This window comes from Macaca thibetana, chromosome 20 (genome assembly GCF_024542745.1).
Source record: "Macaca thibetana thibetana isolate TM-01 chromosome 20, ASM2454274v1, whole genome shotgun sequence".
Classification (NCBI taxonomy): Eukaryota; Metazoa; Chordata; class Mammalia; order Primates; family Cercopithecidae; genus Macaca; species Macaca thibetana.
Genome location: NC_065597.1, coordinates 15837066 through 15863690, shown reverse-complemented (window position 1 = coordinate 15863690; position 26625 = coordinate 15837066). Strand labels below are relative to the sequence as shown.

The 26625-nt window shown below is 41.1% G+C and overlaps 2 protein-coding genes and 1 non-coding gene across 5 annotated transcripts in view; 2 read left to right on the top strand and 1 right to left on the bottom strand.

Moving 5' to 3' along the window:
- Nucleotides 1-26625, top strand: part of IST1 (IST1 factor associated with ESCRT-III) — a 413363-nt gene that overhangs the window by 126659 nt on the left and 260079 nt on the right. The gene's annotated exons all lie outside the window — the stretch shown is intronic.
- PHLPP2 (PH domain and leucine rich repeat protein phosphatase 2) overlaps nt 1-26625 on the bottom strand; it is a 77065-nt gene that overhangs the window by 6936 nt on the left and 43504 nt on the right. For 2 of the 3 annotated variants that reach the window (XM_050772656.1, XM_050772657.1), the window contains exons 9-18: nt 24472-24674; nt 20184-20244; nt 17131-17226; nt 15313-15468; nt 12293-12493; nt 7084-7246; nt 6670-6800; nt 5315-5425; nt 3630-3824; nt 1343-1574 (exon numbers count right to left, since the gene is read on the bottom strand). In XM_050772656.1, the coding sequence (XP_050628613.1) occupies nt 1343-1574; nt 3630-3824; nt 5315-5425; nt 6670-6800; nt 7084-7246; nt 12293-12493; nt 15313-15468; nt 17131-17226; nt 20184-20244; nt 24472-24674 (1549 nt within the window). The remainder of the gene's footprint in view (nt 1-1342; nt 1575-3629; nt 3825-5314; nt 5426-6669; nt 6801-7083; nt 7247-12292; nt 12494-15312; nt 15469-17130; nt 17227-20183; nt 20245-24471; nt 24675-26625) is intronic. The other variant, XM_050772658.1, reaches the window with a different exon arrangement.
- Nucleotides 14263-14366, top strand: LOC126945195 (U6 spliceosomal RNA). Its single transcript, XR_007722360.1, has one exon. It is a non-coding gene; the product is annotated as a U6 spliceosomal RNA (small nuclear RNA).

Below are 26625 nucleotides of genomic sequence, written 5' to 3'. Positions count from 1 at the left end.
ATATAGACAGGGAGCTTACACTTTTCACAAAAATTAACTCAAAACAGACCGTGGACCAAAATGTAAAACACAAAACTAAACTTCTAGAAGATAACATAGAAGAAAATCTAGGTGACCTTGGGTTTGGCCATGAGTTTTAGATACAACACCACAAGCACGATCCATGAGACAAAAACCGACAAGTGGGCCTTCATTAAAACTAAAAGCTCTGCAAAAAAACACTGTTAAAAGAATGGAAAGACAAGCCCCAGACTGGGAAAAAATATTTGCAAAACATGTATCTGATAAAGAACTTGTTTCCAAAATATACAAAGATTTTTTTTTTTTTTTTTTTTTTTTTTTGAGACGGAGTTTTGCTCTTGTCACCCAGGCTGGAATGCAGTGGCGCAATCTCGGCTCACCGCAACCTCCACCTCCCAGGTTCAAGCAATTCTCCTGCCTCAGCCTCCCGAGTAGCTGGGATTGCAGGCATGCGCCACCACGCCTGGCTTCTTTTTTTTTTTTTTTTTTTTTTTTTTTTTTTGTATTTTCAGTAGCTGGGATTGCAGGCATGCGCCACCACGCCTGGCTTCTTTTTTTTTTTTTTTTTTTTTTTTTTGTATTTTCAGTAGCGACAGGGCTTCTCCATGTTGGTCAGGCTGGTCTCAAACTCCTGACCTCATGTGATCCGCCCACCTTGGACTCCCAAAGTGCTGAGATTACAGGCATGAGCCACCGAGCCGGGCCTACAAAGACTCTTAAAACTCAACAATACAGAAACAAACAATCCAATTTACAGTTCTCAAAAGATCTGAACGGAATTCCACTTTGTGATAAACAATGTTCACAAGTAATTGCTAAAGTTTCTCTGAGAGCAAAATGTTAATTTCTAAAAAAGGAGAAAAGCTAAAAAACAGTAGAAATACTGATGTTTCATTATCAAAACAGAACACCAACGCATACTACACCACATAGAGTATAAACACAGAACATTTTGAAACTTTGCATTTCAGAATGGAGATGTCAAACTAGAGAACTCTTTCTTCTATTTGGAATAACAAACCAGATGAGCTGGAAATTAGCTAAGGGGACATTTAACATCCATTTTACAAGCTAGCTATCAATATACAGGACGACAAATCAGGATTTTGTATTTCTAATTCACTTTGCTGCTTCTCTGTGCTAGTCACCGATCAGATTTTCTTCTAGGACTATAGCTGAAACCATCTGAATTGAACTTTTATCTGGATTGGATACAATTTACAGGGCGTGATAGGAAGAAAATGGGCCTTCATCACCTATACACAAAGCAGCCTCCACTGGATCTGGGGAGCAGAAGTGACTGGCAGGGAGCGGAACACACCTCTGTGATGATGGCTTTTTGGTCCTTCACCCTTTGCGCCTCCTCTGGGTCCTGCTCCAGGCTGAAGACTTTAGAGAGGGGCACTGGCTTCCCACCTCGGCACAGGACTGCTTGACACGTGCCAACATTGGCTACAGTCAAGCTAAAGCTACTTGCTGGATCGGCAGTGTCAGGGCGAATGTAGCACAGGAGAGCGGAGGAGCCCAACTTCTGGCCAGCCATTCCTAATTTCCTGTTCAGAAAGAAAGAAAAAGAAGACGTGGTGGCTAGTTTTAGAGGAAAGTGGTGGTCCTGCACATACATCTTTTTTTTTTTTTTTGCCATGTGATCGTGAACCAGCCTGACCCTTATCTACCTAACTGCAGACTTGCTGTGGCTGATGGTGGTGAAGACAGTTCTGCCTCCATTCTCAGCTGAGGAAAAGGTTTACGAAAGGGAGAGAATCTACCTTTTGCATCTTTCTCCACAGCTTTTGTGTCTGATCAAAGACTTCCTCATTCAGGGGCTCTCAAACTTGAGCATATCAGAATCCCCTGAGGGCTTGTCAGAACAGGGACTGCTGGGCCCTAGCCCCAGAGTTTCTGAATCAGTGGGTAAGAGACTGGCCCAGTAAACTGTATTCCAAGAAATTTCTGGTGATTCTGAGGCTGCTGGTCCTAGAACAACACTTTGAGAACCACTCACTTAGGTTCTAAGTTCCTCGAGGGAAGGACCATGATTCTTGCATTTCCCCCATATGCAGGGCATCCACGCATCTGTACTTGGAAACAATGTTAATGAGGAACAGACACTAGCAAAAGACCTAGTTTCAAATCCCAGCTCTGCCATTTTCTGGCTACAGACCCTCAGCAAGCGATTTCTCCAAGAAATTTCTCTGATAAAATATATAGCATGAAAAATACTTGCTACAGTTCCTGGCTCAAGAGTTGCTTCATAAATTGAGTTCCCTTTCCTAAACCCTTTATTTTGCAAAGTTTCTAGTTCAATTATACTACTGAAAAACAGACTCCTTCCTAACACTTCGCTTTTGTTATGACAGATAAAACTAGTTAAAGCCCATCCTGGCTAACATGGTGAAACCCCGTCTCTACTAAAAATGCAAAAAATTAGCTGGACGTGGTGGCAGGTGCCTGTAGCCCCAGCTACTCGGGAGGCTGAGGCAGGAGAATGGCGTGAACCCGGGAGGCAGAGCTTGCAGTGAGCCGAGGTTGCGCCACTGCACTCCAGCCTGGGGGACAGAGCAAGATTCCGTCTCAAAAAAGAAAAAAAAAAAAAAAACTAGTTCAAGCTCCAAGCTGTTCCATTTCAACCTGGATTATACAAGTTTACAAACAACCTCTCAGTTGTTTATATCCTTTATCGGTCCACCTGATATGCAAATACTCCATTACAGTTAGGTTATACAGATATCCTCGACTTATGATGGTTCAACTTAAGACTTTTTGACTTCATGATGGTGCAAAAGCAACACTGCATGCATTAAGTAGAAACTGTAATTTGTATTTTGATCTTTTCCTGGGCTAGTGACACATGGTACGACATTCTCTCATGATGCTGGGCAGAGGTAGCAAGCCATAGCTCCCAGTCAGCCACTTGATCACAAGGGTAAACAACCAATACAGTACCCTGTGTCACCACATGATTTTGCCCAACTATAAGCTAATGGGTAAGCATTCCAAGCACATTTAACGTAGGCTAAGTGAAGCCATGATGTTTGGTAAGTTAGGTGTATTAAATGTAGTTTCTACTTATCACATTTTCAAATTATGATGGGTTTATCAGGATGTAACCCTATTCGAAGTTGAGGAGCATCTGTATAGGGTTTTTGCCTTTAAGTGGCTTAGACTTTACTTAGAAGATGAGTTCGGTAAAACCCCAGAAAGAGGTATTCTAAACCTATGAATCTCATAAGTATTTGGTTAACTCTTTCGTAGGTCACTGACTCCTTGGACAATCTTATGAAAGCTGACCACCTTCCTCCTCAAAATGTACAACCAGATATATATACACACACAACCTTTCGCACATAAATTTTGGGCTTCCCAGATCCTCAGCAGCCTTTGGATTCAACAGAGAAAACAGATGACCCCATGGACTTTTGAAAGAGCCAAAGTCCCCACACTCCATGCTCATATAGAGAATGATCATAGAAGACAACAACGTGAGTTCTTTCCTTGATCCTGTATCCATAATTTAGACCCTAATTTAGACCCTGACCTTTTGGTTTAGAAAGACATACTTTCCAAATGTAGAACTGAGTTAGGGATTTTTCAACCCACCTGCTTACCTGTGAGATACCAAGAAGGTGTTAGCCATGAAAACTGTGTCATTAGTCGACTGCTGTACCTCTTCTAAAAGCACATCTGCCATCGTACACTGCAGCAGGCGTGGGAGCTCCTCATTTCGGTCCCCATCAAACATGCCATACACAGCTCCCACACCCTCTGAAAAGTTATCCATAGCAAGCGCTGAGACACACAGCCTACAGCAGAAACATGAGAAACACAATCATCAAAAAAAGTTACTGGTAAAATATTATTCTTCAGGGAGCATTCTTTTTTTTTTTTTTTTTTTTGAGATTTTTTTTTTTTTTGAGAGGGAGTCTGGTACTGTCGCCCAGACTGGAGTGCAGTGGCACAATCTTGGCTCACTACAAGCTCCACCTCCCAGGTTCATGCCATTCTCCTGCCTCAGCCTCCCGAGTAGTTGGGACTACAGGCACCAGCCACCACGCCCACCTAATTTTTTTGTATTTTTAGTAGAAATGGGGTTTCACCGTGTTACCCAGGATGGTCTCGATCTCCTGACCTTATGATCTGCCCGCCTCGGCCTCCCAAAGTGCTGGGATTACAGGCGTGAGCCACTGTCCCTGGCCGGGAGCATTCTTTTAAAACATAAGTATTGGCTGGGTGTGGTGGCTCACGCCTGTAATCCCAGCACTTTGGGAGGCCGAGGCGGGTGGATCACGAGGTCAGGAGATCGAGACCATCCTGGCTAACACGGTGAAACTCCGTCTCTACTAAAAATAGAAAAAATTAGTTGGGCGTGGTGGTGGGCGCCTGTAGTCCCAGCTACTCGGGAGGCTGAGGCAGGAGAATGGCGTGAACCTGGGAGGTGGAGCTTGCAGTGAGCCGAGATCGTGCCACTGCACTCCAGTCTGGGAGACACAGCGAGACTCCGTCTCAAAAAAAAAAAAAACAAAAAACAAAAAACATAAGTATTAACTAAAGGTGGTGAAGACTAGAAGCAAATCGTAATCTACACATAAGAAAAGTCCCTAGACATAATTAAGCTACATCTGAAAAAGCTAATGCCCTAAGGAAAGGGAAAACAGCCGCATTCATGGGCAGTACATATTAGCTTTGCAATGCTGCCAAAGGCTGGTAAGATAAAACACTTGCTCTTAGTAGTGACTAAGGATTACTTTTGTCAAGGCCCATCAGCCAAAGACCACCAGAGCACACCTAAGGTTGAAAAAGTTGAGTTTATTACTCCTTATAGCAAATGAGAGTGCACCCCATGGAACCTTGGGGTATACAGGTAAGGGGTGCTAAAAAGAACCCACTACAGGGTTTGGACTTTGGTTCGGTCACTTTGGGGAAGGTCTAAGGAAGAGGATCATACTAGACTGGGTGTCATCAGAAAGTGGGGCCATTCTATGGCTGGGTATAAATCTTATCTATAGGGAAGGAAAATTAGCAGGAGGATAAAGCTGTAACTGGTAAAGAAAGTAGCATCTACCCATCTTAGCCATGAAAGAGGGTGTTTGGTATTCTGTTGACTGCACATTTGTGTTGTTTTTGTCTTAAAACTTTATCATGATCTCAAAGGGATCTTATCCGACACTGATGTTCTATGATTTGTTTATGTACAACAGAACAACATGGCCTAGCTATTATGAGCATCAGGCCAGTTCTCAGACGCCAGGGGCTGCCTTTTTTCTTTCTCAGTCTCCACGGCCAATATACTCACTTATTTCTCTGCCCTGCCATCTCAGCCAGTCCATGGCTCCAGAAAGTTGATGTAACTGTAGAATCTGTGGTTGGCAAAGGTTTCTGATCAATTTTCAGAGTTGTGATATGGCTGTGGGAGGTGAAGGAAGATTAAACCATATATTCTTCTGTATTTTACAAAAAACTATCCCAACAATAGTATTATTTTATTTTATTTTATTTTATTTTATTTTTGGAGACGGAGTCTCCCTCTTGTCACAGAGGCTGGAGTGCAGTGGCGTGACCTCGTCTCACTGCAACTTCTGCTTCCCGGGTTCAAGCAATTTTCCTGCTTCAGCCTCCTGAGCAGCTGAGATTACAGGTGCATGCCACCGTGCCCGGCTAACTTTTGTATTTCTTTATTCTTTTGTTTTTTTGAGACACAGTCTCCCTCTGTTGCCCAGGCTGGAGTGCAGTGGCGCAATATCAGCTCACTGCAACCTTTGTTTCCTGGGTTCAAACGATTCTCCTGCCTCAGTCTCCCGAGTAGCTGGGATTACAGGTGCCTGCCACAACAACCAGCTAATTTCCGTACTTTTAGTAGAGATGGGGTTTCAACATATTGGGCAGGCTGGTCTCGAACTCCTGACCTCAAGTGATCTGCCCACCTCGGCCTCCCAAAGTGCAGCATTACGGGTGTGAGCCACCGCACCTGGCTAATTTTTGTATTTTTAATAGGGATGGAGTTTTGTCATGTAGACCAGGCTGGTCTTGAACTCCTGACCTCAGGTGATCCACCCACCTTGGCTCCCCAAAGTGCTGGAATTACAGGCGTGAGCCACTGCACCCGGCCAACAGTAATATATCTTTTAATAAAATAATCTATGGACAGCCTAAGATTCATTTCCAGAAAGACTGATGAAAATAGTATGCTTAACTACTGGCAAAGAAGGAGGGGAGAGAAAGGAAAGGGGTAAGAGGATCAAAGGGGTAGGAGTTTCAATCAAAAACTAAGCACAACAAAGATTTCCAAGTTTTAGCCAACCATCTATTTATGTTAAGTATTTTGATACAATGAAGTCTTGGTACAATGGATGAACTTGCATTGTCTCTTAGATGTTATATAATCTGTGCCACCTAAAACATCTATGCCTGTTGTGAAAATATTCAGTATGTGGGTGGGTAGTAGCCATGGAGTAGTCCTAATATAAACAGATTGACTACTGGATACAACATCTATTCATAACTTAATCAAAGAAGAGAACCTAGGGGCTTTATGGCCTAAATTCATTCTGTTCCTTTCATTAATAGAGATCTCCATAGTACTAAGGAAGACTTACACATGGCTGGTGGGCCTAAGAGCACATAGAGATTCCATTTCAAATTTTTTCCTACCTAAATATGTCCAGTGTCTTGTGTTCCAGAACCAGATTTGTATTTCCAGTCAGGTCAAGGTCTTGTAATGTAGCAGGCAAAGCCTCTGGAATCAGGATTTCTGTCAAGTCATTGCAACTTAGGTCTACAAACTAAGAAAAAATAGAGAAATCAAAAGAAAATACATCATAGAGACTTAGTTCTTTACTCCCAAGTGTCCAATCTCTTACTATATCCCCAAAGAGGAACTTAATTTCTTCCCAGGAATTCATTACATACACTCTGGTCCCAAACCAGAATACATGAGAAGACAATAATATTTTTCCTTATGAGAATGATCTCACTCACACTCCTTTCTTCTTTATAAAAGAATAACCTCATTCACTCTCCTGCCGTTTCCCCCAATAAGGACATCATTCCAGCACACCGAAGTACCTGGATCTGAGGCAACTGCAGTATTTCTGGGAAAATGCTGATGTTGTTGGAGTGTGCAACAAGGGTGTGCAGCCTTTTGCAGTTTGCTATGGTTGTGGGAATGGTTTTAAGCTTGTTGCCACTTAGGTTCAGTTCCTCCAATTGCTCCAATTTATTTAGTTTGCTGAAAAAGAAACACTAGAATACTAGAATGCACCAAGACTGAGCAGCTGCCAAGGAAGTGCTATTCAGAGTACAGAAGGCCGACATGGTCCACTGCCAGATGACTGGTGAGAAATGAAACTGATACCAGGAATACCAGGAAAGGCAACGGCTCAAGAAGGTAACTACTCCTGCTATAACTAAGCCTGATCTCCCTCAGTGTGTTTCAAGGGCTGTTGGATCTTGTGGGCAGGAACATCTTCCTGTTACCTAATGTACAGAAAGTGGCTGGAAAAGGAGTGGCCTCAAATTGGGGGTTAGTTTTGTTGCTTGCTATACCACTTAGTATTTAGCAGCAAAATGCTAAGTAAGTCAATGTCAGCAGTCTTCAATACCCTCAGCTGTAAAACATGAGGTTGTACTAAATCATCACTAAGATTCTTTTTTTATTTTTTTGAGACGGAGTTTCACTCTTCTTGCCCAGTTTGGAGTGCAATGGTCTGATTTTGGCTCATCGCAACCTCTGCCTCCCGGATTCAAGCAATTCTCCTGCCTCAGCCTCCCGAATAGCTGGGATTACAGGTATGCGCCACCATGCCTGGCTGATTTTGTATTTTTAGTAGAAACGGGGTTTCTCTATGTTGGCCAGGCTGGTCTCGAACTCCCGACCTCAGGTGATCTGCCCACCTCAGCCTCCCAAAGTGCTGGGATTATAGGTGTGAGCCACCACGCCCAGCCCATCGCTAAGATTCTTTTCAGTTTTAAATCTCTACACTTACCCATTCATGACATTAACTCATCTCCACTAAACATTTATCAAGTTCTTATTATATACACAGCACTGTGCTGTGAGGCAAGTGATTCACACTGTTCCGTGACTGAGCAAAGCTTTCTACATGGTAAGCAAAATACCTTAAGTAAGACTAACACCTTTAGGTTATTACAAAGTATTCTAATTTATTTTGATTTATTGGTTTAAAAATTATAAAAATAATCAACTGCTGTTAACATGGAGAGAACATCTGCAAAATAAAGAAAAGAAATTGCCAATACCAGCAATCTGAAAGAATTACTTTTATCATTTTGCTGAATTTCCTACCAAATATTTGTTTTTACATAAATTTTGTATCTTGCCTTTTTCATATATCGTAAATAATTTCTACTCCTAGAAATTTCATATTTTTAAATGACTAAGCTTTGTAAATTATAATTTTTTTTCTGATAATATATACTCACTGAAAAAAACTGAAAAATAGAGACAAACAGGAAAAAAAATCTTTTAATGCTACTGCCAAAGATAATCTCTGATAACATTTTGGTAGATAGTATTCTTGTCTTTCTTAAGGAATGAAACTATACTTTTCAAATTAAAAAATGGTATTATAGGCCAGGTAGGTGTGGTGGCTCACACCTGTAATTCCAGTACTTTCAGAGGCTAAGGCAGGTGAATCGCTTGAGCCCAGGAGTTTAAGGATGCAATGAGTTATTGCTGCACCACTGCACACCAGCCTGAGCGACACAAGACTGTCTCAAAAACAAAAACAAAAAAAGGTACTATATTATATACATTGTATTTATGACTTTCTTTTACTTAACAATATATTTTTAAAGTGTTCCCATGTCCAAATCTCACGTTGTTTTCCCTTATCCTGCCTGGATTTTTCTGACTTGTAAATAGAAATGCAGCCTCCTCACTCAGTTTCTTACTCAGTACCCAGAACTGTGCTAGATTCTGAAAACAGTTCAAAGGAAACAAACAAGATTCGTATTGGGCCTATACAATTATAACACTGCTCAGGAAATGAACTGATAGTGGATTTGCTATTTAGTAGAGAACACTCATTTTTAAAAATATGTTGTTCCTAAATTCCACTGTTTTATTATATATATTTAGATTACTCTATTTTTTGTGATGTTAATTCTTGTCTTTTTTTTTTTTTTGAGATGGAGTCCCGCTCTGTTGCCCAGGCTGGAATACAATGGCACGATCTCACTCACTGCAACCTCCACCTCCCAGGTTCAAGCAATTCTGATGCCTTGGCCTCCTGAGTAGCTGGGATTACAGGCAGACACACACCACCACACTCGGTTAATTTTTGTATTTTTAGTAGAGACGGGTTTCACCATGTTGCCTAAGCTGGTCTTAAATTCCTGATCTCAAGTGATCCACCCACCTCAGCTTCCCAAAGTGCTGGGATTACAGGCATGAGCCATCGTGCCCAGCCTAATTCTTGTCTTTATTACTAACTTTTTTTCATTTTCTTTGATATAAGTTTTATATCAACCTGCTTTTGACCCCTCCAACAATAAAAGTGTCATCAAATTAGGTGAGATTCATAGTTTTACAGCATTATGCAGCTAATTATGTATCATCCAACAGCTTCATAAACTAATATAATTTGTCAGTGGTCCATTATTTTCACTTTATATGAACATATTTGAGGTCAATTAGGTTAATCTGGTAACATTTCAAGAGATCTACCACACCCTGAAATTAAGATTCTGCATTCATTTTAGAAGTCACTAAAAAAAATAAAAATAAAAAGTAAAAAGCTATTGTTTGAATTTTTTCAAGGAGGCTGACCAGGCACAGTGGCTCACACCTATAATCCCAACATTTTGGTAGGCTAAGGTGAGATGATCACTTGAGGCCAGGAGTTCAAGACCAGCCTGGACATACCGAGACCCCCCCCACCTCTACAAGTTTTGTTTTGTTTTTTTGAGATGGAGTCTTGCTCCATTGCCAGGCTGGAGTTGCAGTGGTATGATCTCAGCTCACTGCAACCTCTGCCTCCTGGGTTCAAGTGATTCTCCTGCCTCAGCCTTCTGAGTGGCTGGGATTACAGGCGCCCACCACAACGCCTGGCTAATTTTCATATTTTTAGTAGATACAGGGTTTCACCATGTTGGCCAGGCTGGTCTTGATCTTTTGACCTCGTGATCCGCCTGCCTCGCCCTGCCAAAGTTCTGGGATTACAGGCGTAAGCTGCTACACCCAGCCTCTACGAGTTTTTGTTTAAAAAATTAGTCAGGTATAGGCTGGACGCAGTGGCTCACACCTGTAATCCCAGTACATTGAGAGGACAAGGCAGACGGATCACGAGGTCAAGAGTTTGAGACCAGCCTGGTCAACATGGTGGAATCTTGTCTCTACAAAAATACAAAAAATTAGCTGGGTGTGGTGGCACATGCCTGTAATCCCAGCTACTTGGGAGGCTGAGGCAGGAGAATCACTTGAACCTGGGAGGCAAAGGTTGCAGTGAGCCGAGACCGCACCACAGCACTCCAGCTGGCCAACAGAGCAAGACTCCATCTCAAAAAAAAAAGTAGTTGGGTGTGGCGGTGCATGCCTGTAGTCCCATCTCCTTGGAAGGTTGAGGCAGGAGAATCACTCGAACTGCAATCAAGTTTCTCCTGTGTATTTTCTTAAGCTCTATCTCACTTTGTAAATGGTAAATGTTCATAAAAATTAAAATTTTATACTTTACATACATATAATTTCATCAAAAATTATTAATATCAAATGTCATTGCCCCATGTTCTTAGTTTTTGAAAATATTATTTTTGGCCGGGTGCGGTGGCTCAAGCCTGTAATCCCAGCACTTTGGGAGGCCGAGGCGGGCGGATCACGAGGTCAGGAGATCGAGACCATCCTGGCTAACACGGTGAAACCCCGTCTCTACGAAAAAATACAAAAAAATAGCCCGGCGAGGTGGCGGGTGCCTGTAGTCCCAGCTACTCAGGAGGCTGAGGCAGGAGAATGGCGTAGACCCGGGAGGCGGAGCTTGCAGTGAGCTGAGATCCGGCCACTGCACTCCAGCCTGGGCAACAGAGAGAGATTCCATCTCAAAAAAAAAAAAAAAAAAAAAAAAGAAAATATTATTTTTAATGACTACTTTCATGGCATAGATTTTTCTGGTGTTAAATTTTCCAAGTTTTAGCTGGTCATGGTGGCATGCGTCTGCAGTCTCAGGTATTTGAGAGGCAGAGGTAGGAGAATCACTTCAGCCCAGGAGTTCGAGACCAGCCTGGACAACGTAATGAGATCCCCTCTCTTAAAAAAAAAAAAAAGTTCTAAAGTTGCTGTTTTAACCAAATGTATTTTGAAAGGTATTTACTTATCCACTGACACTGTCTCAAACTTTGACAGCATTAAACATCTTTCTTACGTGTTCTTATAGGTATAGCCTGGCTAACTACTATTCATCTCTTCCTTCAGGGAGCCTAACCTCATCCCCAGGCTCTGTGCAACGTGACTGGCAATGTGTGCATATCTTCTTCAACACCCTGCCTTTCTATTTATTTATTTTATTTATTTAGTAATTTTTTGAGACAGAGTCTCACTTTGTCGCCCAGGCTGGAGTGCAGTGGCACCATCTTGGCTCACTGCAACCTCCGCCTCCAGGGTTCAAGCAATTCTCCTGCCTCAGCCTCCTGAGTAGCTGTGATTACAGGCATCTGCCACCACATATGGCTAATTTTTTTGTATTTTTAGTAGAGACAGGGTTTCACCATATTGCCCTGGCTGGTCTCAAACTCACGAACCTGTGATCCGCCCGCCTTGGTTTCCCAAAGTGTTGGGATTACAGGCGTGAGCCACCACTCCCAGCCAAACACCCTACCTTTCTTAGACTGCACTGCAACTGCCTATCCACTTATTTCCCCAATTTGACTGTACATGCCTAGAGGACAGAGACTGTAACTGTTACACAATACTTGACATACAGTAAGCATTCCATTTTTGTACTATGAATAAATAATAGTATTTTATAAAACAATGCTGACAAGAGAAAAGAAAAAATTGTCTTCAGAATGTGTTTCATAAGCCTGTACTTTTCTAGATTGAGTATTAGACCATAATTAAGTAGTCACAACTAAAAATAAAACATATTTTAGCAACAGGGTACTAACTATTAAGATGAGATTTTGCCACTCAACTAGTAAAATCATAGCATCTGTAAGTCAGTCAACGTAAACAAAGAGTCATAGTCAGATGGCTATATTTTTTCTGACAAATGTAGAATTAACGTTGTGTATTTGAAATGAACAAAGTCTGCATTCATTTTACCTTGCAGGAAAGGTCTGTAACTGATTGTTTGCAAGGTGCAAGATTCGCAGGTGCGGATGCCCCACCAGGACAGGTATGCACTGATCCGTCAGGAGATTGTTGGTCAGATAAAGCAGCTGCAACATACTCAAACTCTCCTCGCCAGTGCAGGCGGATGGTAAAGACTCCAGACTATTTGCAGATGCATTCAAGTATCTGAGACTGACAGAACACACACAGATCATCACCTCCTTTATTTGTTGCCTTCCTATATAGAAACCATCATGTCACCTCAGTATGGAATGCTGCCATTCCAAGCTCCCAAATGGAAAAAAAAAAAAACCATTCTCCAAGTGGTTTTTCTCTAATTGATCCTATTCAACCCAAAGTTCCTTTTACTCAATTCATGCAAACCAAGTAGAGAGAAAAAAGTACAAGCCTGGTTGTTTTCCCAGGCTTCTGGAGTACCTGATTCAAACTTAACTTCATCTTTTACTGCCAAACTGCCTACTGAAAGGATGTTGCTGAATATCATGTTCACATATTTCGGAACTACGAATACACCATTTAGAAAAACTTTTGTCTGGGCCGGGCCCGGTGGCTCACGCCTATAATCTCAGCACTTTGGGAGGCCAAGGTGGGTGGATCACAAGGTCAAGAGATCAACACCATCCTGGCCAACATGGTGAAACCCTGTCTCTACTAAAAAAAAAAAAAATACAAAAATTAGCTGGGGTGTGGTGGAGTACTCCTGTAGTCCCAGCTACTCAGGAGGCTGAGGCAGGAGAATTGCTTGAACCCAGGAGGCGGAGGTTGCAGTGAGCCGAGATCACACCACTGCACTCCAGCCTGGTGACAGAGCTAGACTATGTCTCAGAAAAAAAAAAAAAAAAATTATACTTCCACAAGAAGACTATTAAGAATGCCAGTTTGTCACACATTTGTCAACTGTCAACACTGAATATTACAAATCCATTTTAATCTTTGCCAATCTAATAGACAAAACATGGAATAATTTAAAAATTTGCCTAACATAGTATTTGGTATATACAGAACATTCTCTTTTTTTTTTTTTTTTTTTTTTTGAGATGGAGTCTCACTCTGTCACCCAGGCTGGAGTACAGTGGCGCGATCTCGGCTCACTACAAGCTCCGCCTCCCAGGTTCACACCATTCCCCTGCCTCAGCCTCCCGAGCAGCTGGGACTACAGGCGCCCACCACCACGCGCAGCTGAATTTTTGTATTTTTAGTAAAGACGGGGTTTCACCGTGTTAGCCAGGATGGTCTCAATCTCCTGACCTCATGATCCGCCTGCCTCAGCCTCCCAAAGTGCTGGGATTACAGGTGTGAGCCACCGCGCCCAGTCCAGAACATTCTCAATAAAAGGCAGCTATTATTATTAAACTTGTGTGTTCTCAGGTCTTCTTCATGTTGTATGATCCATAATCCCTAATTCACTTTTTATATTGAAATATAAGTTTTACATAACGAATTAGCTTTTAAGCTAATGGTGGGTACTGTGTGTCTGCTTGTGTTGTGGTCTCAACAAAGCTCTGTCCAGAGTTAGCATTAAATAAATACCACTGACAGTTCACTACAGCTAAGTTACTCACTACAGATTCTAAGGTTGTAAACTAATTTTATTCAGACTATCATGAGGACCAAATGCAGCATTATGCATTGCTAACAAACATTTGTAGATTAACAACTACATCAAGACTCCATATAAATGTTACATAAAGAAAATTTCCTTTAAATACTTTTTAGAATTTCCAAAGATTTTATTCTGAAGAATATGCAACCAACTGTATTATACATTAAGAGATGTATAAGCTGCTAAAGAGAGAACAAGCCAGACAACCGTGGGCTGAACAGTTTTTTACGTCTCCTGTTCATTTACTACTGTTCATCTCTGTTTTCTCCATTTCTAAATTGAAGACAATATTGCCTTCTCCATATTGTAGAAAAATATAATTAAAAACCAGTTTTCAGTGCTCGCTTTGGCAGCACATATACTAAAACTGGAATGATATAGAGATTAGCAAGGACTCTGAGCAAGAATAACAGGCAAATTTGTGAACCATTCCATATTTGAAAAAAAACAAAAAACCAGTTTTCAGGTTGGATGCAGTGGCTCATGCCTGTTAATCCCAACACTTTGAGAGGCCAAGGCAGGCAGATCACTTGAGTCTAGGAGTTTGAGACCCGCTTGAACAAAATGGTGAAACCCTGTCTCTACAAAAAATAAAATTAGCCAGGTGTGGTGGTGCATGACTGTGGTCCCAACTACTTAGAAGGCTAAGGAGGAAGGATCACTTAGACCCAGGAGGTCAAGGCTGCAGTGAGCTATGATTGCACCACTGCACTCCGGCCCGAGTGACAGAGTGAAATCGTGTCTCTAAAAAAAAAAAAAAAAAACCCACAAAAACAAACAAACCCCACAAAACTAGCTTTCACTTAAAGGTGATGTACACATTAGGTAAACCTGATTACAGGCCTAACATGTCATCTATTTGTTAATTTATAGTGAGAAGGCAAATGACACCTTTTGGAAGGACATCACCTGTAAATACAGTTTTCAAAAAGTACCCAAAAAGCTTGCACATATTCAAAGGCAGTCTGGTAAAGCTAGAAGCAAAAACCAAATTAATTTTAGTGGTATGTCCTTTTCTCTCCAATGCAAAAGCTCTAAATTGCCCAAAGAAGCCACAGCAGAATGTTATTTATCTTTAAATATCATAACTGTATTCATTTTCAGAGATGAAAGCCTGAATTTTCTCAACCTTTCTGAAATTGTTTACAACACAGAAACCTCTTTAAGGATTTGACAGTTATTTCAACTAGGAATTGCTGCCTCATAAAACACTGTCATATTTTGTTTCATTGCAAATTGCAAAAAATTGCAAATAAGTCTCCACCCATAGTTGGACTATAGGTAAACTCTCTGTAAATACAGTTCCAAAGGTCACTTCAATGATAAGTTACTGTAGTCTGTTCAGCCAATGATTCTGCTCTTCCGAAAAAAATCCTATGGTACTTACTTTAAGGCCTTGGAGAAGAGAGTGTCTGGCAGCCTCGTGAGGGCATTATGCTGAAGATCCAACACCTCAAGGGGGATGTGCTCTACCAGTGTTGGGAGGTTTTGCACGTGATTGTGTCCTAGCATCAGTTTTCTAAGACTCAAGCTACTCAGAATTCTAGGGGGGAAACATACAAACAAACAAATAAAACACTTAGTTAACTCATTCTTTCTGAGGCTGTCCTGGCCCATTTAACTGAACTCAGTTAACTTACAGAAACATATTCTCCTAGACCGTATACTCGCTGACAAGTGCCTGAGCCAAGAAAGCAGCTATGACCATATGTTTACCTACCACCCACCAGGAAGTCATTAAGGTCATTCTGAGAAAAGGTGAATTAATAAAGGCAAACAGCACAGAGAAGATCTAAACTAAAAAGGCAAATTTTAGAATAAATCAATTTAGATTTTAAGTCTAAGCAGCACCAAAAATTCAGTATATTAACACATCTTGTGAATAAATTCATAACATTTCACTACAATAAAAACTACTATTTATTGAGTGCTTAAAACGTGCTAAGCCACTTAACAATGAAGTTCATTAAAATGAAGTTCATTCAGAAAAGTTTGGTAACTTTGATTTGCCTAAGATTTCACACTGCATAGTAAATAGTAAAGTCTGGACTTAAATTAAGTTTTGACTCCAAAGATTATGTTCATATTTACTATGTTAAATGCCTGTAGTTTAATTTTAAAGACTCCATAGGTAATAACCATATATTTTATACCTCAGTGCTTTTGAATATATCATTCCCTGCCCCCTTCACCAAGCGCCACTCTCTTTCTCCCACCACTTAGAAAAAAATCCCATCATCTGGTAAGGGTCAATTCAAATGCCATCTTCTCCATGAAACATTCCCTAATTATTCAAATTTATTCTGATTTTCTCCACTTAATTTATACAGTGTAGTGATTAAGAGTGAAGGCTCTGCAGTAAAAGTGACTACATCCAAGGCCAGGTGTGGTGGCTCATGCCTGTAATCCCAGCACTTTGGGAGGCTGAGATGGGCCCATCGCTTGAGACCAGGAGTTTGAGACCAGTGTGGCCAACATGGCAAAGCCCTGTCTCGACTAAAAATACAAAAATTACCTGGGTGTGGTGGTGTGCACCCATAGTCCCAGCTATTGGGAGGGAGGCGCTGAGGCCAGAGAATCACCTGAGCCCAGCAGGTTGATGCTGCAGTGAGCAGTGATTGTGCCACTGCACTCCAGCCTGGGTGACAGAATGAGACCCTGTCTCTGTCCCCCAGCCCTGCCTCCCAAAAAGAAAGACTACCTTCAAATGCCAGCTCCCATCACTTCCTGGTTAAGTGCAACCTTCAACAAGTTACCTAACTGCTCTAAGCTTTACTTTCCTCATTTCTAAGATGAAGATAAGAGTACCTATTAAATATATAATAAGGTTTTTAAAGGATTAGGTAAGATCATAAAAGTGATGTTCTTACAACATTGCTCAGCTTATAATAGCTCATCCTAAAAAAATTAACTATTGTTACTATCATGTCACCAACCTATGGCAGCAACTCTTAGTATATTTATTTCATCACAGTTATCCACATATGTTACACTATCTTCTCATTAAGTTCCCTGCAAGCCAAGCCCGTGCTTTAGCCTTTACTATGTTCCTTACAGCACATCACACTGCCTCATGCTCAACAGGTACTCAACACTCACTGAATAAAAGGCAACCCAAATCTAGAAAAAAAATTAAATACACACACACGTAAATGTTAGTACATACATACGTATATACGTAATATATGCATTCAGGCACACATACCTTATGGGAACCTCTGTGAGAAGATTATAGCTCACATCTAATACTTCTATCTTCTTCGCTTCACAGGCCCAGTCAGGGACACACTCTAGCAGGTTTCTGCAGAAAATAAATAATTAAATGGCAACATTTAAGATGACAAGTGGAACTCATTTCACTAGATTGTAATCTATCCATTAACCAGCCTGTGAGCCCTTGAGGGCATGGATACTGTCTCCAAGGCATCCCTTGGTACATTACCTGGAATATAGTAGGTGCTCAATGAATGCTGCTGACTTAGAAGGGAGAGGAGAGACAAGTACTTGAAAATGTATAATACTGGATCAATCATGCTGTATGCTCAAAGAAGATAAAAAGGCTTTCTGCAATAAAAAAGCACACTTGTGATGGGATGGGATGAGGCGAAAGATAAGGAATTATATTAACAAACCTTCAAAGATGACTTAAGACTTCCACAGGTAATGACTGGGTAAGAAAAGAAGCAAATTCCAGGGAAAATGAACAGAACGAATAAAAGTGAGACAGTAAAGGCAACAGATAACTAGTGGGGGAAAAGTTTCAAACCATTTAGAACGTGAGCTCAAATAATCAGTAGAGCACTATGCAGATATTCAGTAAAGAGAATTTTTTTCAGATGTGACAGCTTCTCTAGGCCTCAAGATATCTATGGGTTTATCGAGTGATAAAATGAGGCAGAATGAAGTAGCACTACGTAAGAGAAACACACATATTGCTATACCTTAGTGAAGGAAACCCTTCACCTAAAATGGATCAAAACAAGCTCTCTAAGAAATATGTGGGTTAGAATATGAAGGTGTTATACAATAGCCTGAGGTGAGGAGCACATTACAAGCACTGGGTGGCAATATGAGCTAGAGCATAGAGGCAAGAGAAGAAACACATGATGTGTATGGGAAATAACACGCAGCTTGGTGATGCTGGAGCACCCGGAGGAGAGGGCCTGGGCTGGAGATGTGAGTGCAGCTGAAATAACTGGAGTAAATGAGGTCGCGTCCAATGGAGTATAGCGGACCAAGGACAGAACCCTGGGGATAATCAACCTTAAAGGGCTAGCTGAGGAAGAAGGGTACGCAAAAGAAACATGGTCAAAGTGGCATGAAAAAAATCAGACTGTATTAGCTAGTCAAGGAAAAAGCATGTTTGGAGAAAAGAGAGCAAGATTAACTGTGTCAATACAGAAAAGTTCCAATAAGAGCAGAACTAAACTGAATTGTTAGAGGGATAAGCAGATGGGGACTGAAGAAACTAAGCCAACAAATGCACACAATTCTTGAGAAATTTGCACAAAAGGGGGAAGAAAGGAACTAAGACAATAGCTGGGGGGTTGTGAGGTAAAGGGAACTTTGTTATGACAGAAGAGATAAAGTGTGTGTACAGAGTAAGAAAAAAGAGGCTGAAAAACACACACACACACACACACACACACACACACACACACACACGAGAGGAGGGGAAGGGGAAGGGGAGGGAGGAGGACAATGAGTACGAACAGAGCAAGGTCCAGGGCAGTGGGAGTGGAGGAGTCACAGGCACAGACAGCTAGACTGGCCATGAACAGGGGAGAGAAGCTGAGAATGAAATGCATCTATATAAATTCAAGCAAGGTGGGTGTTCAGAAGCTGAGGGAAACCACCCACAATGGTCTCTATTTTCCCAATCAAGTGGGAAGCTAAGTTCCAGTATGGAGGAGACTGGGGAGGCGGACACTGAGGGAGGTAGATGCTGAGGACACTGGAAGGAGCTGGCAAGAGAAAGAACCAATAAGCTCCAGATAAGGTTGGAAATTTTGAGTTTGCAGTGGTGTCTACTTGGATGTGATTTTCTTTGGCAACGATCAAGCTCAATGGAAAAGGTAAAATTTTAGTACTGATCCATGCTGGGGTTTTGCTGGGAAGATAAGCAGAAAGAAATGGAGTCTAAAACATTAGCTCAAAATTATAATGATAAAGTAATGAAATCAACAAAAAGAAACCTGGTTACAACAGCTAGTATTTCTTGGGGTGACTACACATCAGGTACTATCCCATGCATTCTGCATCTATCATCTCACCGAGTCTTCACAACAGCCCTGACCACATAGGACCCTGCCCACTGCCCCTTTGATCTGCTCTGGGCATCCTGTACTCACAGCACTTAGGATGCTGCCCTGTCACTGCTTGTTTGATTGTTCATCTTGCCACTAGACTGCAAAACTCAACCACTGAACCCAGAATGCCCAACAGTTGTTAAAAATGAATAAAAGAAAAACAAATCTCATTTATGTTTGTTTCTGGCCACTGAGAGGAGTAATAAAATCCTGAATATAATTAATATCCCTTCAAAAATAAGACCAATATGAGTTATAGGAGTACAAAATAAATAAATAGTATTTTAAAAACCCACTATCTGGCCAGGTGCAGTGGCTCACGCCTGTAATCCCAGCACTTTGGGAGGCCGAGGCGGGCGGATCACGAGGTCAGGAGATCAAGACCATCCTGGCTAACGTGGTGAAACCCCGTCTCTACTAAAAATAGAAAAAATTAGCAGGGTGTGGTGGTGGGCGCCTGCAGTCCCAGCTACTTGGGAGGCTGAGGCAGGAGTATGGCGTGAACCAGGGAGGCGAAGCTTGCAGTGAGCCGAGATCATGCCACTGCACTCCAGCCTGGGCAACAGAGTGAGACTCCGTCTCAAAAAACCAAAACCAAAACCAAAAACAAACAAAAATCCATTATCTAAAAATCAAGAATTATCTAAGTCCAACTGACAAAACAGGAATCAGTGCCATGAAGATAACAGGTCTTCTTTGTTTGCATCTCATTCTACATCTATAGTCTTTAAGAAAGAGTAATTCATAGACACCTTACTATTTCAAGAGAATCCTTCCTTTATACAGTAAGGCTATTAAACTTATTGATCCACTCATCCTTTCTCCTTTTTCCAGGTTATCCAAATATTTCAAAATACTTAAGACTTCTTGTACATCAAAACTGCCAAAGAATCCACATGTATCTCTTAAATGGTAAGACACAAGTACCACCCTCATCAGCGACACTCACCGGGAGAGATCCAAGGAAGTGAGCAGGCTGGGTACTGGATAGACGTTCACTGCTGTCAGCCCTAATCCATAAACAAACAGGTGTTAGTGACATCCTCTAAAAAAGAAAGTAACTGAGAGCTGACAAGGGAAAAGTAGCTTAGTGAAATCACCAGAAAGAAAACTGATGTCTTCTACTAAAATGAGTTAAAGACAAAAACTACTGAAAACTCACTTTGACTGTTTGATCCCAATTTGTCTTGAAAAACAAATGTAACAGCTAATTGAAGAATCCTATGTACTGCACTGCCTTTATACAAGGTTAAGCAGTAGTTAAACGTTAACAGGAAATATTTTAACTTTTAATTGAAGTATAACATAAATACAGAAAAGTGCAACAATTCAGTAAATTTTCACAAACTGAGCACACTAATGGAACCAACACCCGCATCAAGAAACAGAACATTACCAGTTCCCCAGAAACTGCCCCATGTTTCCCCTTCCAGTCACTGCCCCTCAAGGGTAACATCATCCTGACCAAGTACCAAATTACTTTTGCCTGTCTACATAAATATATGCAAGCAGTAGGTATAATTACTTCTGTCTATCTACATAAATATATGCACACAGTATGTATAATTTACTTCTCTGGCTTCATTCACTCCACAGTATGTTTACAGGATTTGTTTATACAGTTGCATATAATTATAGTTCATTCATTCTCATACCTGTATAAAATTATTTTATGTGAATATGCCACAATTTATTTGCCCATTTTACAGTTGATGGACATGTAAGTCTTTTCCAGTTTGCAGTTACTATGAATAGTACTTCTATGAAAATATTTGTCCATGTCTTTTGTGAACTAATATAAGTCCTTATTTTGAGCACAAGCCTAGAAGAGGCACTGCTAGGTAGAGGGTATGTTTCTGTTCACCTTAGGAGATACTACTGAACAGTATTCCAAAGCGGTTATACCAATTTACACTCCAACAGCTGCCCCTGGGATTTTTAGTCCATTCTAGTCATTCTGGTAGGTGTGTAGTGGTGCCACATAGGGGTTTCAATTTGCATATCCCTGATGACTAGTCAAGTTCAGTGCTTTCCCTATATTAACTGATCACATTTAGATAATTTCTTTCTGTAAAGCAGAGTTCTTGACTTTGAGGCATCAAAACTGCAAGTTTTTATGTATTTAAGTATTTAAATACTATTAAAATACTTAATTTATTTGTCAATACTTAAATATTTACAAAGAGTAAATATTTAGGACTGCATGCCTGTTGATGAGGTCTTTTCCAGTAAGGCCAGGAATTCAGACTCTTTTTTTTCTTTTTTTTTTTTTTTTGAGACGGAAACTCACTCTGTTGCCTGGGCTGGAGTGCAGTGGCTGGATCTCAGCTCACTGCAAGCTCCGCCTCCCGGGTTTACGCTGCCTCAGCCTCCGGAGTAGCTGGGACTACAGGCGACCACCTAGTTTTTTGTATTTTTTTAGTAGAGACGGGGTTTCACCATGTTAGCCAGGATGGTCTCGATCTCCTGACCTCATGATCTGCCCGTCTCAGCCTCCCAAAGTGCTGGGATTACAGGCTTGAGCCACCGCGCCCGGTCTGGAATTCAGACTCTTTAGACACATTAAGGATAGGGATGGGCCTGATAACAAAAATCTCCACGGCTAGGACTTACTACAATGTCAGGCATCTATAAACAGCGTAAGTCAACACTCACCAGTTTTAACACTCTTCTGACCAAGCAATTAATCTAAGCTATAATTTGAAGCTTCTATAACATAATAAAAGGCAATGCAAATAGAAGTCCTCAACTTTTATCTGTATAATCTAGTTTACAGATACAGAAAAATAAAGAGAATAAAATAATGAACCCTCTTTCACCTATCATATAGCTTTTAACAAATCTACATTCTGCTTTATATGCTGTAGACCTTTTTTTTTTTTCTTTTTTGAGACTGAGCTTTGCTCTTGTTGCCCAGGCTGGAGTGCAGTGGTGCAATCTTGGCTCACTGCAACCTCCACCTCCCAGGTTCAAGCAGTTCTCCTGCCTCAGCCTCCCGAGTAGCTGGTATTACAGGCACACGCCATCACGCCTGGCTAATCTTTTCTATTTTTAGTAGAGACAGGGTTTCACCATGTTAGCCAGGCTGGTCTCGAACTCCTGATCTCAGGTGATCCGTCCACCTCGGCCTCCCAAAGTGCTGGGATTACAGGCGTGAGCCACCGTGCCCAGCCCAGACTTTTTTTTTTTAAATAATTAAAATACCACACATACCAAGAGGTAAACATCATCCTGAATATGGTTTTCATCACTCTTATGTATTCTTTCATACTAATGGCATACTTTTAGCTAAGAAAACAGTATTTCTGTGTTTTAAATTTTGATATAACTATCACAACATACATTTAATTATGTACTTTTCCTTGCTCAAAAAAAAGTTTGCAATTTATCCATATTACCATACAAGGCTTTAGTACATTCATTTCCATTGCTGTGCAATATTCTATTGCATAAATATATCACTACTGATTTACCCATTTTCCTATTAAAAATCCTACTTTTAGGCCAGGTGCAATGGCTCACGCCTGTAATCCCAACCCTTTGGGAGGCTGAGGTGGGCAGCTAACTGGAGGTTAAGAGTTCAAGAACAGCATGGCCAATATGGTGAAACCGTGTCTCTACTAAAAATATAAGAATTAGATGGGCATGGTGGCACACTCCTGTAATCCCAGCTACTCAGGAGGCTAAGAGAAGAGAATCACGTGAAACTGGGCGGCAGAGGTTGCAGTGAGCCAAGATCAGGCAACTGCACTCCAGCCTGGGCAACAGAGCTAGACTCCATCTCAAAATTCTACTTTTTCGGCTCACAAAAAGTGATAAACAATCTGGTATATATCTCCTTTGCACATGTGAGTGTCTCTGGGATATATCCCAAGCAGGGAACTTCTAGAATATGGTATGTGTGTGTCTCGACATCTCTAACACTGTCACGTTGCTTTCTGGGGTAGTTTTACCAGTCACCTCTCACTGGCAGTGTGTGAGTGCTCAGGAAGATGCTTCTCCTCACCTCCGGAAACACTCAGAATTACCTTTTTTTAAAAAAATTTGATGAGTATTAAAACGTTATTTAAATTTGCACTTTTTCTGACAGTAAAATTTAACCTATTTTCCTTTCCTTCCTTAAACACATATTGAAAGTAAAGAATGGTAAAGAACTTTCCATAAAAAGAATGGCCTCAACAAATATGAGGACCTTTTCATTGAAAAATATTCTTAGGGCAAATCACTATTGAAATCAGGGGCTTCTCATTCTAGCACTGAGGCTACACAAGCTTTTAAATCACGAATTGGCAAACTTGTTCTGTAAAAGGCTGAACAGTAAACATTTTAGGCTTTGTGGACCATATGACAGTCTCTCTTACTACTATTCAATTCTGCCGCTGTAGCACAAGAGCAAGAATGTATAAATAATATGCAAACAAACCACTGTGGCTGCATTCCAGTAAAACTTCATTTAGAAACATAGAAACTTGAATTTCATAGTAATTTTCACATGTCACAAAATTATTCTTCTTTCTTTTTTTGAGATGGGGTCTCACAAGTCTCACCCAGTTCTCTAATGAGAACACACATGGCATGATCTCAGCTCACTGTAACATCTGCCTTCCAGGTTCAAGTGATCCTCCCACCCCAGCCTCCCGAGTAGCTAGGAGCATAGGTGTGCCACCATGCTGGCTAATTTTTGTATTTTTTGCAGAGATGGGTTTTCGCCATGTTGCCCAGGCTAATCTCAAACTCATGAGTTCAGGTGATCAGCCCACCTCGGCCTCCCAAAGTGCTGGGATTACAGGCGTGAGCCCCCATGCTCAGTCACAAAATTCTCCTTTTGACTTTTTTTTTAACCCAGCCATTAGAAAAATGTAAAAACCATTCCTTATGGGCCATACAAAAAGAGGTGGCAGGCCAGATGCAGTCCTGGGGTATAGTTTGCCAACCCGTTTTAGACCATTATTGATGCTCTGTTTTGAACATGCTTGCCCACCTCCCCACCACCACTACTCTGTGGAATGTCTCTTATTATGCTCAATTAGTAAAGCTCAAAGTAACCTGCCATGTCTTTTTATGCACACTGCAACCACTTAAGTATTGACAGCAAAGTGAAAAGATAAAGTTTTGCCTCAATGAGCCACAAACCCCATCCTGCAGAGTGGCTGAGGAACACCACAGATGCCACTGTTCTTAGAAAGCACTGACAACAGCTGAAAGAGAAAAAACAAAAGGCTGGATAGAAAACTCACTGTTGGAACTGGCATAGAGGGTCCGAAGGGAGAAGCCACTGAGTGTTAGCTCCCTCAGCTGGTTCCGCTCACAATGCAGCTGTTCCAAGCTGCATAAGGAGCTAAGATCCAAGTCAGTCAGTCGGTTGTCCCGCAGATCCACGTGCGTGATGTGTTTATTTCCCTCCAGATTTTCAATAACCATGGTTTTCAAATGGTTCATCCTTAATATGCAGAAACAAGAAAATAATCAGAAACAAGAGTCTATTAAATGTGCTTACCGGAATAAAAAATAGGACAGGCATGATCCCTTTCTCCGTTTCCTTTTCTTTTTGTTTTGAGACAGAGTTTCACTGTGTTGCCCAGGCTGGAGTGCGATGGCGTGATCTTGGTTCACTGCAACCTCCGCCTCCCGGGTTCAAGTGATTCTTCTGCCTCAGCCACCCAAGTTGCTGGGATTAGAGGCACCCCCACCATGCCCAGCTAATTTTTTGTATTTTTAGTAGGGATGGGGTTTTACCATGTTGGCCAGGCTTGAACTCCTACCCTCAGATGATCTGCCCACCTCGGCCTCCCAAAATGCTGGGATTACAGGTGTGAGCCACCGTGCCCAGCTCCCTTTCTCTGTTTCCTAAACAATTTAAGAATTTCACTACTTGCCTCATTTTGCAAGATACTATATAAATAACTACAGTTGATGCATAACTCAAGGTACAGCTAAGTCAGACAATCCAGATTGGCAAATACATATACAAACTAATAAAGAGAAGGAAAAAAGAGGCCATATCCTGAACAAGTTAAATACTTATATCCAAACACCTAATAAGGTCAGGTGGGCACTAAGTAGGACAAAGGAACAGGAAGATGAACACAACCTTTTGAGTGAGAGAGTAGCAAAACAGTCACAACAGTACCATGTCCAGAGTATAAGGATAGAACCATACTTCCTCCTATTGCTATGCCTGCTCTATCTCTAGTGCTAAGGTTCACAGAAAATTAATTAACAGACAAGGAAATAATCTGTGTATGTATATATACATATACACACACACATATATACACACACACACACATATATCGAAGAGTTCAAAGGTAAATTATACAAAATGACCTCTGAGTTCTTTTCTGTACAAGTATATGATTTAATTTATGCAGGTCTGTTCTCACTTTCCTGTATTTCTATAAATCTCTCAAGTCTCCAGTGTGGTTAAAAAAACAAAAACAAAAACTCTCTGTTACTGTCTTTACAAGGTACATCAATGGTTTACTGTAAATTACAGAACACCCAATAGGTGTCTTTTTACCAGCTTCAATTAGGAAAAGGTTATGACTAGAAAATAAAACCCTCATAAAAGGTTCTTAGTAATGAAACCTTTAACATTTTAATTGTAATACAATGGATATCAAGAAGAAACCTAATGACTCAACAGAAAAATGTCATTTATGGAAATCTACAAACTACTAATATACATATAAAAAGATGTTCAACCTCACTGCTCTGTAAATAAATGTTGATTAAAACAATGAAATACTTGTTTCAATCTACTAGACTGATGATAAAGAAAAAGAAATGCTAAAATCCAACACTGACAAAGATATGAGAAAATGGGAATTCTCCTACAATGTTGGAGGCGTTGGGCACAGTGGCTTACACCTGTAATCCCAACACTTTAGGAGGCCAAGGCAGGAAGATTACTTGAGCCAGGGAGTTCAAGACCAGCTTGGGCAACACAGTGAGACTCCATCTCTACAAAAAATTTAAAAAATAAAAAATATACATTGATGGGAAGGTGAGCAAAAACAACCTCTGTCCAAGGCAATTTGATAGTCTCTATCACATGGTACAACTACATGATCCTGAATCTCTCTGCTACTGAATGATAACTAAAGTCTTACTATACCTTTGAAAATACACATTTCTATACTGTTCAAAACACCTAATGTTATGGGCCAGGCATGGCAGCTCACACCTGTAATCCCAGCACTTTGGGAGGCTGAGGTGGGTGGACTGCTCGAGTCCAGGAATTTGAGACCAGCCTGCACAACATGGTGAAACCTTGTCTCTACTAAAAATAGAAAAAAAATTAGCCAGGCCTAGTGGTGCGCACCTGAAGTCCCAACTACTTGGAAGGCTGAGGTGGGAGAATCGCCTGAGAACAGGAGGTCAAGACTGCA